General features: G+C 41.4%; 1 protein-coding gene across 3 annotated transcripts in view; it reads right to left on the bottom strand.

The window, feature by feature from the left end:
* Positions 1–5125: 5125 nt before the first annotated feature.
* Positions 5126–19749, bottom strand: part of cep76 (centrosomal protein 76) — a 53102-nt gene continuing 38478 nt past the window's right edge. For all 3 annotated transcript variants that reach the window (XM_059976597.1, XM_059976587.1, XM_059976593.1), the window contains 3 exons: positions 17796–18129; positions 13709–13926; positions 5126–5521 (listed from right to left, as the gene is read on the bottom strand). In XM_059976597.1, coding sequence (XP_059832580.1) covers positions 5383–5521; positions 13709–13926; positions 17796–18129 — 691 coding nt within the window. In that variant the 3' untranslated portion in view covers positions 5126–5382. The remainder of the gene's footprint in view (positions 5522–13708; positions 13927–17795; positions 18130–19749) is intronic.

Below are 19749 nucleotides of genomic sequence, written 5' to 3' on the forward strand. Positions count from 1 at the left end.
AATTCCATTCTCAGTAACTTAAGGTATTCAGATATCAAGGCACTTAAGCCAATGTGGCTATTATTTAACTACATTGCTCAGTTCTCTGACTGAGTTGGTCATTTTGGATACAACTTCATGAATGGGCATTGCCACCGTCTCACAGCTGCAAGACCAACGGCAGATACTGCCGCCATTGAACAAAGAATGCTTGTGCTCGACTCTGCTGAGCCTTGTTATTGCTTTTCATTAGCAATGGAAATAGATATTTTTAGCATTCATACTGAAACTGACATTACAGGCAGAAGCCAAATAATAACATGAAAGAACATATAATTACTCTTCTTCCACAATTAGTTTGTCTTCATAATTGAATTAACAACTTTATTTCACATAACATTCCTCATTTTTATATTGGTATAGTTGGAGTTCGAATATTTTTGGTTTGGTCCAGGACAGTATCCTCACCCACTTCCCCCAGCTCCACACCAATTTTTTTTGAGCTTTTTTTCAGAAGTGTGTATTACTAACAAGTCCAAAGACAGACAGGAATACCCAATGCACACACTTCTGCTATTTATCAACTACAACTGAATTGAAATGTGCATTTCAAGGTCACATTATTGTATTAAAAGTTACCACCAGGTCATCCTTGGTACTCTAATGACCAAAAAAATATTTACAGCACTCCTGAAATAAATGAAGTGAAGCTGTAATTTTACATGGTTGACTTAATGTTGGCATTAATCATCAATCGGGGCAAAAAAATATAGCTCTTATAATCAGCTTATAACCCTCTATAGGTTACAGCTGATTATAAGAATGGAGTACTTGCAATATAATGAAGTTGGCCAAATAAAGAGCATTATATCATTCTTGTGTATTGAATTTGAGTAGCAAATTGGCAAGGTGGTTTAATAAACTATTATAGTAAGAATAAGTTGCAAGACGATTACCTTTTGATTTTAAGTATTACTGGCAAGTGATCCATACCCATGAAGAACAAAGAAACACGGTTTTGGATTTAATGTAATTGCATGACAATGACAAACTATTCACAGGGCACAATAGTGCTGCAAGGACTTATTCTGGAACTCATGTATTTGATTCAGTGTACTTTGGCACCAGACTCAGGGTGTAGATAGATAGACAGATAAATAGAATCTTTATTGATCCCAAAGGAAATTGCAGTGTCACAGTAGCATTACAAGTGCAGATATACAAAAATTAGAATAGAATAAAAAAAAGTCACCTCAAACAGTCTAACAGGAGGGGGTTGTCACTTTCCTGGCTATAGGTCAACTCATTATAAAGCCTAATGGCCGAGTGTAAGAATGACCTTATATAACACTCTTTGGAGCAGCACAGTTTATTAGTAAAAGTGCTCCTCTGTTCAGCCAAGGTGGCATGCAGAGGGTGAGAAACATTGTCCAGAATTGCCAGCATTTTCCATAGGGTCCTTTGTTCTACCACAGCCTTCAGTGTGTCCAATTTGAATCTCACAACAGAGCCAGCTTTTCTAATCAGTTTACTGAATCTGTTGGCATCACCTGTGTTGACACCATGCCCCAGCACACCACCACCACAAAGACTGTACTGGTGACAACAGACTGGTAGAATATGTGAAGGAGAGGCCTGCTTACTCCAAAGAACCTCAGTCTCCTAAGTAGAGACAACTCTGGCCCTTCTTGTACACAGCCTGTGTTGGTGCTCCACTCAAGCCTGTCATCCAGGTGCAACCCAGGTACTTGTAGGTCCTCACCATCAATAGTAACAAGGAGCAGTGCAAGCTTGGTCTTCCTAAAGTCCATCACCATCTCTTTGGCTTACTGATGTTGAGCTGCAGATAACTTAGCTTGCACCATTTGACAAAGTCCTCTACTAGGACCCTGTATGCATCCTCCAGTCCTCCATTTACATATCCAACTATTGCTGAGTCATCAGAGAATTTCTGCAGATGATATGACTCAGTGTTGTATCTAAAGTCTGAGGTAAACAACGTAAACAGGAAGGGAGCCAACACAATCCACTGTGGGCCCCAGTGCTGCTTATACCATGTCTGACACACAGCTTTGCAGCTGCACAAACTACATCTTGCCAGTCAGTTAGTTCATTATGCAGGATACAACAAAAATATCAACCTGCATTAAACAGAGTTTTTCCCTCAACAGTGAGGACTGTATGGTATTGAAGGCACCTGAGAAATCAAAAAACATGATCCTCGCAGTGCTGCCCTGCTTATCCGTATGGGCGTAGGATTTGTTCAGCAGGTAGATAGTAGCATTGTCCACTCCAAAGTGTGCCTGGTAGGCAAACTGCAGGTGATTGAAGGCTGATTTGACCAGGAGTCAGAGGTGGCCAGGACTATACTCTTTTGGGTCTTCCTGGTGTGTGAGGACAAGGCCACTGGACGATAGTCATTTGGTTGGCCCTTCTTGGGTATTGGGACTACGCACAATGTTTTCCACACATTCAGGATCCTTTCCAAGCTGAGATTCAGATTGAAAATGTGCTGGAGAACTCCACACAGCTACTCAAGTCAAGTCACTTTTATTGTCATTTCTACCATAACTGCTGGTACAGTTCATAGTAAAAATGAGACAATGTTTTTCAGGACCATGGTGTTTCATGACACAGTACAAAAACCAGACTGAACTACATAAAAGAAAAAAAAACCAGAAAGCTCAGCACACTCCATCAGGACCCTGGGATTCACACCATCCGATCCTAATGCTTTGCTGTGTCTGAGTTTCCCCAGAGCCCTTCTCACCTGCTCAGTAGTGAAGGTGAGTCCACAATGACTGGGGAACTGGTGGAAGGAGAGGGCTGGGAAAGGTGAAAATCAGGATGATAGCAGTTGGTATGTGGAAGTGTAGATGGTAGGTACAGGGGAAGGAGGAGATGCAGACACTGGTAGTCTTGTGTTTTCATCACATGTTGAACTGGAGGAGGAGGAGAGAGGAGAAGTGGCGTTGGTGCTCAGGGTGCTCGCCATCTGGACTGGTGTGCTGAGGGTGGGGGGAGCTGGTTAGTGAACAGGATGGCAATTGTCAAACTTATTCAGGAATGTTTAACTCATTCGCCTACTCACAGCTAGGCTGATTGAAGCCAGTGATGTTCTTCATGCGTCTCCACACCTCCTGTGTGCTACTCTACCCAAGCTTGTTCTCCAGCTCTCTCCTGTATTCCTCTTCTCCTTTAGCTCCTTCTGCACATATTTCAATTCTTTCCTGTCTCTTGATCTAAAGGTATTTAAACAGTCACAAATTCCCTACCAATCTCATGCTTGTAGAAACAAAATGAAAACATAACTTACATCCTACCAAAGAGTACCTATGATCTATTGTCAGATACTGGACTAAACCACTAACATGAGTAGCACCAAGTCTACAGGCAGAGTAAGTAGTCAAAAAAATTCAGAACAACTACTTGCCATTTTAAAGTGCATGCACCTTTCCTGAAATTAGGCAAATGTACATTAATATGCACCAACATATGCTTCTAGCCACAGTATGACAAAAATTGATTGTCTCTACAAACTCTACCAAGGGTTTAAAAGGCTATCAACCTAGAAAAGTAACACATTAACATAATGGTAAAGGAACCATTATTTATTTATTTATTGACAAACATCAGGGAATAGGCCCTTTGAGCCACATCGTCCAGTAATTCCCCAATTTAATCCTAGCGTAATCACAGTACAATTTACAACAACCAATTAACCTAACAACCGTATGTCTTTGGAATGTGGGAGGAAACCAGAACACCTGGAGGAAATCCATGTGGTCACGTACAAACTCCTTACAGACAGCGGTGGGAGTGGGCAAGTTTGTAAACAGACAACCAGTGTTGTGCATCTTTGATTGAGGGACATGTGCTTAAATACCACAATGGCAGCTAAGGAATTTATATTTAATCAAATTTCCTTAATTTTGGAAATTTAAAGGTAGCCTCAGCAATGAAAGCCCTGTAACTACAGAAATTTTGCTGAAATCCATTTATTTCTGATGTTTCTGCTGAAAAGAAATCGCATTCTCACCTGGTCTGACCTGTTTGTGACTCCAGACGCACTAACATGGTGCCTTTTAATTGCATCCTCACTTGAAAGGAAATTACAAATGCTCAGTAAGAATGAGAACTATCAGCACATAAACCAGGAAAGAATAAATTGAAGGTATTAAGACAATCTTTTATAATTTCAGGAAAACAGAATTTCTAAAACATGGTCAAAATCATTATCTCTGACAGCAATATTGCAAATTGATTTTAAAACCAATTATAGGATTTAATTAGAAGCAATGACCAGAGAAATACAACTTGCAGCTGCTGACAAACTTATCACAAATAGCAACTACTACTCTCAAATAGCAAATTATAAGAAAACCCCCTACAATAAAACCAATGCAGGACATAGGATTATATGATTTCAATGAAATTAGATGCTCCCCTGTTAAGGTTCACAGTACAAAAGCTTTAGACGAGCAAGGGCAACTTTAAACCTTTCAGTTTAAGGATACACACAAAAAAATGAACAAACATCCATTTTGTAAAGTGGTGAACGATCCCATGTCTGTTATCAGAAAGTATTCCATATATATGGATAACCACTATGACCTTGGTGAACATCACAAGCAATTAGGAATGCAAGGTACACAACAGCAATCTGAGCCAAGCACCAGATGACATATTTGCCAAGGACATTGTTTGGAGAATTTTAAAAACTTAATGGCCTTCCAGGTCCAACATTGAAATTAACAATTTTAGACATTTAGCCTTTTGACTTCTATTTCCAGTATTTACATTCTTCCTACTTCCCTGTCCTCCCCCCAATTCTGACACTTTCAATCTCCATTTCTCTCCTTCTATTTACACCTATACCCAGCCGTACCCCTCGACATTCACCAACCTTCAATACCCTCTTTCAGCCAGCATCACTACCACTGTTATCTTTCATTGCTCCTGCCCCCGATTCTTTCTCTGCAAATTAAAACTTACCTTTCAATTTCTGGTGCAAGTTATTACCACTTAAACGTTATCTTAATGTTCCTGCACAGATATTGAATATTTCTGGAATTTCTGATTTCCAGAAGCTGCAAGAGCTTTAAGAAATTAACTTTGATTACAAATAAAATATCAAGTGTTTGTAAATATAATCAGCTTTATTTTGTAGCAAAATATTTTATATTTTGATAAAAAACAATTCCCATACATTATTTTTTAAAATAAATAGACACAACTAACAAGAAAGATATGAAAAGCTTTCCGACTCTAGGTTTGTGGAACTTAGTCTGGTTTTAAAAGATACCATCGAGTAGGATGGCTCTAATGGAGCAGCAACAAGGAACCAGTCCGTTGCTAGCATCCACCAAAGTGAAAGCAGCACTTTTTGAAAGCTCAGCTGCATCAGAGAACGGAACGGTACTTGCATGCAAACATAATCCAGACTGCACAGGCAGACTCAGGGTATGGATACACTCTCACTCGGACAGCAAGTCGGACCTGGTCTCCTCGACAGCAAATTATTTCTTCACAGAACGGAGACCTAAAATGGATATGGGGAGAAAAGATTAGAAAAACCCAGTGGATAGTGCTCTCTCAAATACACCTGGGTTCAATTGTTATTTTGTACAGCTGACCATAAAATCAAGGTTGATGCTGGAATCCAGGGAGTGCTGCGTTATCAACCTGCTGAGTGAGATGTTAGAACAAGTCTGTCAGCCTTCTGAGAGAGGGGCAAAGACTGAATATTATGATTTCAGAGAATCTAGGTGCATTGGCCAATATTTGTACCTCAATCAACTTAGGTTATCTGGTAATTATCTTACTTTTGTTTGAATGGTAGAAGAGACTCGAAAGAGAAGATGGATACTCCTGCTTCCTTTGTTTTCACTCCTATTATGTTCTTATGACAGCTTATCTAAAAGGACCCTTCCTTGAAATCTGTTCAGGAATACTTATTTTTATATTGTTTACCTGGTGATGTTCTTTACTCATGTTCAAGTTCAGAATTTAAACTACTTAAGAAATTAGGTTTGGCAGAACCCCAATGTACTGATCTTCAGACAACACTGCAAAGGTGTGGAAGCAGCTCCCAGATCACAGGCCATCAAATTGATTGAATTAATGTTCTAGGACAGTGGTCCCCAATCACCAATCATGCAGAGCATGTGCTACTGGGCTGTGAGGAAATGATAGGATTTGGCGATATGAAACGATATGAGTCAACCGCACCCTTCCTCATTCCCTGTCATGCCCACTGTTGAACTTGAACACACGCAATGTCATCAGTCACCTAAACACAGTGATACTCTCGTGCCAGGGATCACTGCTTGGTCTCGGGTAACCACCACCTCGCCGGCCAATGGGAAGTACTGTTGGACAGATGGGTGCCACCTCTAAACCTGTTTAGTACACCAAATGTTCGTGGGGAACCCGGTGTTAAAATATTCGCAGACGACCTAATTCAGGCTCAGGGTTTCGTAAGTAGCAGAGCCGCTACCTCACTGCGATCGACTGAAAGTCATCCCTCGAGCCAAACTTTTGTCGGCTGATAGATCCTACCGACCTACTGGGGGGGGGGGGGGGGGGGTGGTGCGGGCACGCACCCTATCACACTCCTTGCTCGATTGGTTGCTCTCTCCAGACTGCGACCGCCGCAGCCCTGGCAGGGGGACCTCCGGCCCTTACCTGTCCTCTAACCCCACCCACAACCAGCCACACCTGGCCAAGGTGTCTGGCGGCGGGCGGACAGGTGGGAGGCTGGAGTTCGGGCCCAGAGACTCTCTAATGAGGCAATGAAGACCTCAAAACTGCTCTAGTACCTTGAGTCCAAGCACCCTGCACTTAAAGACAAACCCATTGAGTTTTCTGAGCAGAAAAAACGTGAGCAAGCGGGAAAGAAGCAAGTGCTGATAGCCACGAAAACTAAATTGGGGAATAGACTGGATGTAAGGAACCCCCTTCGAGTATCACTGTATTCCAGTCGTGATTAAACCCCCCCCCCACCCCCCCCCCCCCCGTCAGCCGGTCCGCAAGAATATTATCAATATTAAACCGGTCCGCGGTGCAAACAAGGTTAGTGACCCTGTTCTAGGAATAGTCATGTGAATGGCTATTTTTAGAACTTTAAGAATTAAGTATTACATCCTCGCACTATAAACAAGCTACTGTTGTACCTTTTTTTCCATATATACATCATATATTTTTAAATAGCGACTTATCTGCAATCTTATCCATTTTACTGGCCAGAAATGTTACTATCGCAATCTTCATCTTTATCTTAAAAAGGTCAGCTCAAGAGAAAGTTAAACAAATGGCAAAACTCCCAACTCTCTTACCTAAAGAAACTGAGAAGGGGCATCCATACCCCTCTAGTTTAGCGAATTTTTTGACTCCAATCTCAGTCCTGACTGCCGAATCCTTTATCTTGATTCTATGCATTGGAATTCTGGACTCTCCAGCCAGAAGAAAGACCCTTTTAGCCTCTACCCTGTCAATCACTGTCAAATTTGTAGGCCTTGCTGACATTACCTCATACTTCAAAGCTCCAGTGTACACAATTTTACTCAGTCTTTCCTCAGAGGAGAAGCCCCTCGTATCAGGAATTAATTGGGTGAATTTATCCTCACCGATTTAAATTCAAGCACATCTTTTAAATATGGAGACCAAACCTCCAATTGATATGCCAGGCATGACGTACCAAAGCCCTATAAAATTGTAGCAAGTTTTTTTTTAAATTATTGGTCTATCCTTGGAAGAAAGGCCAGAAGAATTGTTTGTTATACCAGCATGATGGCGAGAATGGGAATAAAACAGAATTAGCATAACCCAATTTCTATCTAATAACATGTTCTACACAGTACCAGCACGTGGTAAATTTATGGAATTTGCTACCACAGGCAGCTGTGGAGGTCAGGTCGTTGGGTGTATTTAAGGCAGAGATTGATAGGTTCTTTATTGGACATGGCATCAAAGGTTACGGGGAGAAGGCCGGGAACTGGGGTTGAGGAGGAGAGAAAAAAAAAAGGATCAGCCATGATTGAATGGCAGGGCTGACTCAAAGGGCTAGATGGCCTAATTCTGCTCCTATGTCTTATGGTCTTCTTAATAGTCAGCCATGAAACATTATAAAATTTCAAAGCTGTTTCTCTCTTCACAGATGAAGCCTGACCTGAATACTTCCCATCATTTTGCATCCTTTTTCAGATTTCTTGCACATACAACATTTTGCTGAACCTCAAAAATTGAAGCTTCAGGATTCAAGATTCATTTATGAACAAAGTATAAATTATACAACCTTGAGATTTGCTTGCTCATAGGTAGCCGTAAAGCAAGAAACCCAGAAGAATCCAATTTAAAGTAAAAAAAATGAATTAAAACAAAATAACAAAATAAAACACTCGATATGGAAGAGAAAGAAAATAAAAGCATCAGTCATGCAAATAATTGAAGTGAACAACAGCATTCCAAACTAAAAATTAGCCCTCAGATCCAAACCTCGAAGCAGCCCAGTGTAGGCCCAAAGCTTGTTTATCAGTTCATCATATTAGCGGGCATGTGGCACAGCAGCCGAGGCAATCTTCATAGCCTCAGCACCATGGAGATGATCTTTGCAGAGAACAAGCCAGTTCAGTTCTCGTCCTAACCGACACCTTGTCCTTTCAGTCCATCTGGGCTGGTGTTTAAATTGACCCGACAATGGACAGCAAAAGGCACTGCACCCTGGAAGGAGTGAAGATCATAGAAACAAAGAAAACCTACAGTACAATATAGGTCCCTTGGCCCACAATGTTGAGCTGAACATGTACTTACTTTAGAAATTACCTAGGGTTACCCATGATCCTCTATTTTTCTAAGCTCCATATACCTGTTCAGGAGTCTCTTAAAAGACTCTATTGTATCCGCCTTCACCATCATCGCCAGCAGCCCACTCCACGCGCTCACCACTCTCTGCGTTAAAAAAAAACAACTTACCCCTGACATCTCCTCTGTATCTGCTTCTAAGCACCTTAAAACTGTGCCCTCTCGTGTTAGCCATTTCAGCCCTGGGAGAAAGCTTTGGACTATCCACACGAACAAGGCCCCTCATCATCTTACACAACTCTATCAGGTCACTCTCATCCTCTGCCACTCCATGGAAAAAAAGGCTGAATTCACTCAACTGATTCTCATAAGGCATGCTCCCCAATCCAAGTAATATCCGTGTAAATCTCCTCTGCATCCTTCCAATAGTTTGCGCACCCTTCCTATAGTGAGGTGACGAGAACTGAGCACAGTACTCCAAATGGAGTCTGAACAGGGTCCTATATAGCTGTAACATTACTTCTTGGCTCCTAAACTCAATCCCACGATTGATGAAGGCTAACGCACTGTATGCTTTTCTTAACCACACAATCAACCTGCGTAGCAGCTTTAAGTGTCCTATGGACTCGAACCCAAAGATCCCTCTGATCCTCCACGATGTCAAGAGTTTTATCATCAATGCTATATTCTGCCATCATATTTGACCAGCAAAATGAACCACTTCACACTTATCTGGGTTGAACTCCATCTGCCACTTCTCAGCCCAGTTTTGCATCCTATCGAAGTCCTGCTGTAATTTCTGACAGCCCTCCACACTATCCACAACACCCATAACCTTTGAGTCATCAGCCAATTTACTAAACCATTTCTCCACTTCCTCATCCAGGTCATTTATAAAAATCACGAAGTGTAAGGTTCCCACAATAGATCCCTGAGGCACACCACTGGTCACCGACCTCCATGCAGAATATGACCCACCTACAGCCACTCTTTGCCTTCTATGAGAAGGCCAATCCTGGATCCACAAAGCAAGGTCCCCTTGGATCCCATGCCTCCTTACTTTCTCAATAAGTCTGGCATGGGGTACCTTATCAAATGCCTTGCTGAAACACATACACACTACATCTACTGCTCTACCATCATCAATGTGTTTAGTCACATCCACAAAAAATTCAATCAGGCTCGTAAGGCATGACCTGCCTTTCACAAAGCCATGCTGACTATTCCTAATCATATTATGCCTCTCCAAATGTTCATAAATCCTGCCTCTTAAGATATTTTCCATTAACTTACCAACAACTGAAGTAAGACTCACTGCTCTTTAATTTGCTGGGCTATCTCTACTCCTTTCTTGAATAAGGGAACAACATCTGCAACCCTCCCATCCTCTGGAACCTCTCCCATCCCCATTGATGATGCAAAGATCATCACTAGAGGCTCATCAATCTCCTCCCTCGCCTCCCATAGTAGCCTGGGATACATCTCGTCCGGTCCTGGTGACTTATGCTTTCCAAAAGCTCCAGCACATCCTCCTCCTTAACGTCTATATGTTCAAGCTTTTTAATCCACTGTAAATCATCCCTACAGTCGCCAAGATCCTTTTCCGTAGTGAATACTGCAACAAAGTACTCATTAAGTACCTCTTCTATCTCCACCAGTTCCATACACTCTTTTCCACTGTCACACCTGATTGGTCCTATTCTCTCATGCCTTTTCATTTTGCTCTTCACATACTTGTAGAATGCCTTGGGATTTTCCTTAATCCTGCTTGCCAAGGCCCTGTCATGGCCCCTTTTGGCTCTCCTAATTTCATTCTTAAGCTCCTTATAATCTTCTAAATCTCTATCATTACCTAGTTTTTTGAACCTTCCATAATCTTTTCTTTTCTCCTTGACTAGATTTTCAACAGCCTTTGTACACCATGGTTCCTGTACCCTACCATCCTTTTCCTGTCTCATTGGAATGTATTTATGCAGAACATCACACATATCCCCTGAACATTTGCCACATTTCTGCCATACATTTCCCTGAGAACATCTGTTCCCAATTTATGCTTCCAAGTTCCTGCCTGATAGCTTCATATTTCCCCTTACTCCAATTAAACACTTTCCTAACTTGTCTGTTCCTATCCCTCTCCAATGCTATGGTAAAGGAGATAGAATTGTGATCACTATCTCCAAAGTGCTCTTCCACTGAGAGATCTGACACTTGACCAGGTTCATTTCCCAATACCAGATCAAGTACAGCCTCTCCTCTTGTAGGCTTATCTACATATTGTGTCAAGAAACCTTCTTGAACACACCTAACAAACTCCACCCCATCTAAACCCCTCACTCCAGAGACATGCCAATCGATACTCGGGAAATTAAAATCCCCCACTACAACAACCCTATTATTATTACACCTTTCCAGAATCTGTCTCCCTATCTGCTCCTTGATGTCCCTGTTACTACTGGGTGGTCCATAAAAAACACCCGGTAGAGTTCTTGACCACTTCCTGTTTCTAACTTACACCCACAGAGACTCAGTAGACAATCCCTCCATGACTTCCTCCTTCTTTGGACATAAAGATAATGGTCAAGGGTCCAGCAATCTCATCTCTTGCCTCTCTCTATAAGCCGGGGTATATCTCATCAGTCACTGGGGAATTATCCATTTTAAATGTTCTTAAGGGACCCAACATTACCTCCTTCATTACCTTGAAGCGCCATAGCAAATTAGCATGCTCCACACTGATCTCCCTAACCCCCGTGTTATTTTCCTTGGTAAATACTGATTCAAAATACTTATTCAGAACTTCATGCACACCCTTTGCCTCCAAGCACAAGTTCCCTTCTTTAACCTTGAGTGGTTCTATCCGATTCTTGCTCTTGATATATGAAAAGAATGCCCTGGAATTAGACCATAAGAAATAGGAGCAAAAGTAGGCCATTCAGCCCATCAAGTCTTCTTTAATCCCAATTGGGAAGGATTTTTCAAGACCAACCCATTCCACCCCTCCCACCCCTCAGTTCTCCTAACTTCCTTCACAACATGATTGCTGAATAATTTAAAATCAAATAATTAAATAAATCTGAAATTTAAAAGGGAAATTCATATGGGCACCAAGAAACTTATGGCCATGAAAACCATCTGATATACTCGTGTCCTTCCTGTCCCAGCTGTTTCACCGTGACTTCAGGTCAGTTAACGGTTTACTCTTGAGAAAACAAGTTATCTAAATCAAGAGAAAATCTGCAGGTGCTGGAAATCTGAGCAACACACACAAAATGCTGGAGGAACTCAGCAGGCCAGACAGCATCTATAGAAAGGCACACAGTCAACATTTCAGGCCAAAACCCTTCAGCAGGACTGGAGGATAAATACTAAGGAGCAGATTTAAAAGTGGGGGGGGGGGGGAGAGAAACACAAGGTGATAAGTGAAACTTGGAGGAGGGATGAAGTAAAGAGCTGGGAAGTTGATTGGTGAAAGAGAGGGAAAAGGGTATGGGAATGGGAAATGGTGAGGGGGGGGGGGGAAATTACCAGAAGCTAGAGAAATTTATGTTCATGCCAACAGGTTGGAGGCTTCCCAAGCAGAATAGAAGGTGTTGTTCCTCCAACCTGAATGTGCCCTCATCACTACAGTGGAGGAGGCTATGAATTGACTTATCAGAATGGGAATGAAGTGGAATTGAAATAGGTGCCCCATGGGAGATTCCACCTTTTCTGGCAGACAGAGGGTAGGGTTAGGGTTAAAGTGGTCTCCCAATTCCCAATCTACACCAGGTCTCAGCAATATACGGGAGGCCACACCACGAGCACTGAACACAGCATATGACCCCAACAGACTCATAGGGGCGGGTGTAGCACATACTCCACTTGCAAGGATAAGTGCCAGGAGGGACAAACAGACAAGGGAGTCGCAGAGGGAATGACATCTGTGGAAAGCAGAAAGAGGCCTGGGGAGGGAAAGATTGCTTGGTGGTGGAATCCCATTGGAGGTGGAGGAAGTTTCAGAGAATTATGTGCTGGGTGCAGAGGCTGATGGGGTGACAGGTGAGAGCAGAGGTAGGGTGATGGGAGGATGGGGTAAGAGCAGACATGCTTGAAATGGAAGAGATGTGGTTGAGGGCAGCATTGTGGAGGTGGAAGGGGAGCTCCTTTCATTGAAAAAGGACTCTCTTTCATTCTAGAATGAAAAGCCTCATCCTAGAACGAAAAGCCTCATCCTGAGAGCAGATGTGGCAGAGACCGAGGTACTGAGAGAAGGGAATGGTGTTTTTACAAGTAGCAGGGCAGGAAGAGATATAGATCAGGTAGCAGTGAGTCTGTGGGTTAGTAATAGACAATGGTGGATATGCTATCTCTGGAGATAGAGACAGTGAGATCGAGAAAAGGGAGGGAGGTGTCAGAAATGGACCAGGTAAATTTGACGGCAGGGTGGAAGTTGGAGGCAAAGTGGATGAAATCGACGAGTTTAGCATGGATACAGGAGCAACACCAATGCAGTTGATGTAGCGTAGGAAAAGTGTGGGACAGTCACCAACGTAGGCTTGGAACACAGACTGATCCACGTAGCCGACAAATAGGCAGGCATAACTGGGACCCATGTGAGTAACCACAGCTCCACCTTTTAGATAAGCAAGTCATCTATCAAGATACAGATACCAGGAAGTTGGTTTGTAGTAATTCAACCAAGTGAGAGATAACAGTTGTTAATAAACAAGACTTCTTTAAACAGTTAAAAAAGAATTCCAGTGGATGATCACTGAGCTATTATAAACAAGACAGCAAGTTTCACATCTTCAAATTGCAATGGCTTTGCTGTAGTCTAATCTATTCCCACTTTACTAACGAGTGAACTAGTGCATAAAATCTTAACTTGGTTCCATATTTGGTCAACAGGAAAATAGGGTATTGGAGATGCCCATGTGTAGATCTTTACCTTAAGCATGTTGCAAAAGCTCTCCTGGGATTTTGATGCACAAAATGAATTGGGAAACCTTTGAAAGTATGTCCATCGGGCACTGCTCGCTTGATAGCATCTTGGAACTCTTCATTGCCTGCAGACACTCCTGTAGTACGCTCAATCTCATATGCAGCAAGTGCGGGGGATAGCAAGTAAGATAGATTGTCATCCCACACAGTGTTCAGACCAAGGTCCTGTTGAGGTGGAATCAGTACAACAAAGGCAACCAATGAAATTAAATAGCAAGTGGCAGCAATCCAATTATTGATTAAAATTTCAGGAGTTTCTTATCAGCTTGATAATTTGTTGATAATAAACTGGATGTCATTAAAAGTTTGACATTATCTCAGCAGTACTGCCAAAGAACACTGATGTTTAAAAGAACATCACTAATCTAACACCTTGGGAAAGGTTTCACTGATAATTAGGTATATTATTCAACTCATGATTTACTTGAATGATTTTTGGTTGTTATTACATATTATACTGCTGCTAAACTTGCAAGCCTAAAGTTAAGTCTCATTTATTTAGGGCAGGATTAGAGAAATTTTAAGTCCACACAAGTGGATTTTTTTTCTGGCTATTCCAAGTTAATATTTAACTTCTAGCATGAAATTCACATTAAATTAATTCAACTTTCCAGACAATATTCTGATTACTCAGCTAAAAATGGAACTACTATTCTGCTTTAAGGATTTTAAAACTTTTGTGGCAAATTTAACTAAATTCCTGGCAAGAAACCCATAAAACCTGTATTATAATATATTAAAATAATTGTCACTTATACAGCACAAATATAAGTAATTCTTTTTGAAAGAGAAAATTGTGTGGAGGAGAATGCAAGAATTGGAACCAGTCCATTTAGCCCTTCATGCCTGTACTATCATTTTCATAAGATCACTGCTGATCTTTTTATCTCCTTTCCTGCACTAACAAGATTCCCTTATTATCTAACTATCAATTGATTCCTGACTTAAATGAATTTAACAATTGAACCTCCATTGGCCCTCTTGGATAAAAACAAATTCAAAAATTCACTAACCATTTGGAAAAGAATTTTTCCCCACCTATTTTGAACTGCTCATATGCTATTTTGAGACTTGGTTCAAGTGACCCCAGCTAGGAACAACATCATCTTTGCATCTAGCCAATTAAGAAATTATACACAGTATGTTTCCAACTCTCATTCTTCTGATTTGCTCACTCCCTCATCACAGCAATCTATCTAGTGAACCTTTGTTGCACTTCCTCATTCAAAAGTATATTCTTCATGGGTAGACGATACCTATACACAATTTTTTTTCTGGGTGCTGTCTTACCAAAATCCTATATAATTCCAGTAAAATGTCTTTATTCTTCTTCTCAAATTGTATGGAACTAAAGATCTTTATACCATTTGCCTTCCTAATTGCTTGCTGTTTTATATTGTTTTTAAAAACAACATTGAATCACAGTAGATTTAATTTGCCTTTTTTGACATTGGTCAACAGAAAAAAAAACTTTCTTGTCAAAGGAAAAACAATCTCTACAAAGTGATCTAAATGAATTACAAATATAAAACAAAATAATTGATTACACAAGTATCACCCACTTTAATATGACACACTGGTGCAGTCAATTGGTTTTAGAAGACACATAATTAGTTAAATGGAGATCACCAAGTGCAGTCAAAGTGTTTCAATTGATTGCAGTGAGAATACATCTGTATCTGAAAGGTCCAACTGCTGGTGAGTCAGTACCCTGGTGAAAACCACACCATGAAGACAAAAGAACACCTTAAGCAACTCGGCAAAGAAGTTGTTGAAAAGCACAAGTCAGGAGATGGATACTAGAAAATTTCCAAGTCACAGAATAACACTTGGAGTACAGTTAAGTCAATCATCAAGATATAGAAAGAATGTGTAAAGCTGTAAATCTGCCTTGAGCAGGCAGTCCTCAAAAACAGAGTGACTATGCAAGTGGACTAGTGAGGGAGGCCACCAACACACCCATGACAACTCTGCTCTGGAGGAATTACATGCTTCAGTGGCTGAGATGGGAGAGACCTTGCATACAACTATTGACCAGTCGCAGCTTTATGGGAGAGTGGCAAAGAGAAAGCCACTGCTGAGAAAAAAACTGACATGAATCTTGGCTAGAGTTTGCTAGAAGGCATGTGGGAGGCTTTGAAGTCATCTGGAAGAAGTTACAGTGGTCTAATGAAAAAAAATTGAGTTTTCGGCCATTAGACTAAATGCTATGTTTGGTGTAAGCGAAACACTGCACCTCATCAACAACACACCATCCCTATCATGAAGGATGGTGGTGGCTGCATCATGCTGTAGGGATGCTTCACTGCAACAAACCTAGAAGGCTTGTGAAGGTGGAGGATAAAATGAATGCAGCAAAATACAGGGAAATCCTGGAGGAAAACCTGATGCAGTCTGCATGAGAACTGCAACCTGGGAGAAGATTTGATTTCCAGCAAGACAATGACCCCAAGCATAAAGTCAAAGCTACAAAACAACTGCTTAAAAACAACAAAGTCCTGAAGTGGCCAAGTCAGAGTCCAGACCTCAATCCAATTGAGAATTTCTGGCTGGACTTGAAAAGGACCGTTCATTCACAATCCCCATGCAATCTGACAGAGACCTATCCACACAGACTCAAGGCTCCAATTGCTGCCAAAGGTGCATCAACTAAATACTGACTGGAAGGGGGTGAATAGTTATGCAATCAAATATTTTGTGTTTTATACTTGTAACTAATTTAGGTCACTTTGTAGAAATCCGGTCTCACTTTGACACTAAAGAGCCTTTTACTGTTGATCAGTGTCAAAAAAGTCAGATTAAATCCAGTGATTCAATGTTGTAAAACAATAAAACATGAAAATGTTTTGGGGGGGGGAATACTTTTTAAAGGACACACACACACACACACACACACACTAAGAGATACTTAGCCAATTAAAAGGTATCCCAAAAAAAAGGTAACTATCTTTGCTTAACCTCTTTCAGTTCCCTTGGATTGTTCCCAAGGGCTGCAAAAAAGGCTAAAGTGATGACAAGGGGAAATGGGAAATGGGAAATGGCAGACATTTTAGCTTGAGTTGACAGAGGAAAGTTGCCTGTAATGTATAGTCAAAAAACAAACTTATCTACGTGGATAGATATATTGACAGAGCCTCCCAAATTGAATTCTGGAAAAGGCGGCCTTACTGACTTGTTTTAAACTAAACTATCAGGATAGCAAACATAGATAAACAATTAGGTCAAAAGCAACAGGGATACTTTAATGAGATCATTTGGAGGATGGGAGGACCCAAAAGGGAGACAAATTGGCCTGCTTCAGCATTGTATATACTGTGTAATGTGTACAAGGAGTTACTTATTACAATAGTCCTCTGTAATAAGAGGTTAGATTCTAGACTGGATAAGAAATTTGTAACATCAATGACAGGTTGTGAATGCAACTTTGCAGTAGTATACAGGATTTATCAATGATCAACATGAATGCATTGGGGAAACTGCTCACAAATCTATAACTGTTTTTAAAAAAAAGATATGCAAGTGAAAATACCTTAAACAAGAAAGCTAGACTCTCGGTAAAACTTATGCATTTGGACTGCATCTGACAGTTACTTATTTTCAATAAAATATAGCAGAAAGTCTGTGCTATCAGAAATTTTAATCACATAAAATCTCTCGCCTTCTTGTACTAACTACAGCCCTTCAGGCTGGATAGCCTAGTTTGTCTTTTTCACATGGTAGCCCACAAAGAACCTCATCCCGTTGGTGATCCAAGTTACAGAAACTTTCCATTGGAGTTCCGAGAAAATAGTGAGGCCAGAACTGGTTTCAGGGCTGATTCTCATGTCAGAGTATCAAATTACATGCTGAATTATTTATATTGTATTTGTCTATTAAATACAAGAGATATGAATAAAAAATTTCCATCCTCTTTAAACAAACTATAAAAGAACATCATTCAATTATATTTTATATTGCATCTTGTATTTAAATAGGGCAGAAATACAGTCACATTACTGGAGATCTCAAAATATCATTACACTTTATTTTCTTACCTTCCTATGTTCAGAAATCAAACCCCTCAAAGCCAATTCAATCTCATTGCTTGCAACTGCTGCATCAATCATTGGAGCACACAAAGGTGGAAATGGTGGCAATGAAATAGATGATCCGGGAGCACACACAGATCTTATGGCTTCTGTACTCATGGGTTTCCACTTTGATTCATCATTTAGGTCAAAATGGCACAGTTCAACTGTGTCAGATGGCTGACAGTTTGCATAAAAGCTCTGGTGATTGAAGAGGCAGCCTATTGAACAATATGGATACGCTCTCTTTGGTTGCTCTACTAATGGTGGGTCATCAGGATTAACAGGCTGGTGAACATACCTGTATTGAAAACAAAACCAAAATCAACTTTAAATATACAGGAATACAACAGGTTCCCAACATATAGGCAACCGTTAGTCTTGTGAGACCATGGATTTGCACCTTTGAAGGTTTCCAGGTTGCAGGGTTGTATGGGAGACCGGCAGTTGCCCAAGCTGCAAGCCTTCCCCTCTCCACGCCACCAAGGGAAGGGCACTAGGACCCAAGCAGCTTGGCACCGGTGTCATCTCAGAACAATGCTTTCTTAAGTGCCTTGCCCAAGGACACAAAGCTGCCTCAGCTGAGGCTCGAACCAGTGACCTTCAGATTACTAGTCCGATGCCTTATCCACTAGGCCGTGGGTCGGCAACCCGTGGCTCCGGAGCCACATGTGGCTCTTTTACGTCTGTGCTGCGGCTCCCTGTTGCTTTGGGAAATAATTGGTTGTGGCGACCCTTTTCCTGGCACATCCAAACCGACTCACAATTAGATACCCTACAAGGGTTTGCGAGCACAGAGCTTTGGAGCCTCTGCGCCATGGGGGGCAGGTTGAGGGAGGCTTAAAAGTGAGGCTGAAGATTTCGAATAAAGTTTTTTCCTTCGACTGCAGTTACCGACTCCCTGTCGTAATTTTAGCGCTGCGTGTAGCACACCGCTACATGGTCAGTATTTAATTAAAATGTATTTTATGTTAGTTTGTTAGTTTTTGAAATGTAAATCTAAATTTGAAGATTATGGTGATCTTGTACAATCTAAATAAGACGTTGCGGCGACCCATTTCCTGACACATCCGAACCGGCTCACAATTAGCCAGCGTTCAGGCTAAGGGAGATAGCCTACGGGGGTTTGTGAGTACGTGTCTTTTGCAGCATCCGCGCCCATGGGGGGGGGCGGGTTGAGGGAGGCTTAAAAGCAAGGCTGTTTAGTTCGAATAAAGCTATCTTTGACTGCAGTTTCCTGCTGCGTGTAGCACACCGCTACAACGTGTTTTTATCGCTGGCTGTCCAGAGGGGAGGTGCTGAAACGTTTTGTCGCGTGTCTGGAAGAAGTGAAAACTTTCCTGGGCAGCAAAGGGCTCAACTTTCCTGAGCTGGAACAGCCAGAGTGGCTGGAAAAGCTACACTTCATGGTAGACATGACAGCGCACCTGAACACGCTGAACACAGCTCTTCAACGGGGTAAGGACGTACAGCCCTGCACATGTTGGAGGATGTTTTGGCATTCGAGCGCAAGTTGACGTTGCTTGCCATGATTTACAGAAAGGCACATTGTCTCACTTCCCCAATTTGAGAGAGTTCAAACAAGGTCACGACATGATAAATTCGGAGTATTTACATTCTGCAATCATCGCAATGCAAACATCGTTTGGGAAACGCTTCTGTGAGTTCAGAGAGGAAAAAAACACATTATCCTTCCCGGTCACTCCCCTAAGCATCGATCCATCCCTACTGAATACGACTGCATTGTCAGGTGTGAGTCAACCTGAACAAGTATGATAAATATTTTAATTGCCTATTATTTTACGTATATTCATATGTTTTCATTGTTCAGTGAAATAGTCCTTTTATTTTTCAGATTGACAGCTGGCTGACGTTATTTTTGGTTTGCTGCTGGCGGCAAATTTAAGTTTGGCGTTTTTCA

Source organism: Hypanus sabinus, chromosome 1 (genome assembly GCF_030144855.1).
Source record: "Hypanus sabinus isolate sHypSab1 chromosome 1, sHypSab1.hap1, whole genome shotgun sequence".
Taxonomy (NCBI): domain Eukaryota; kingdom Metazoa; phylum Chordata; class Chondrichthyes; order Myliobatiformes; family Dasyatidae; genus Hypanus; species Hypanus sabinus.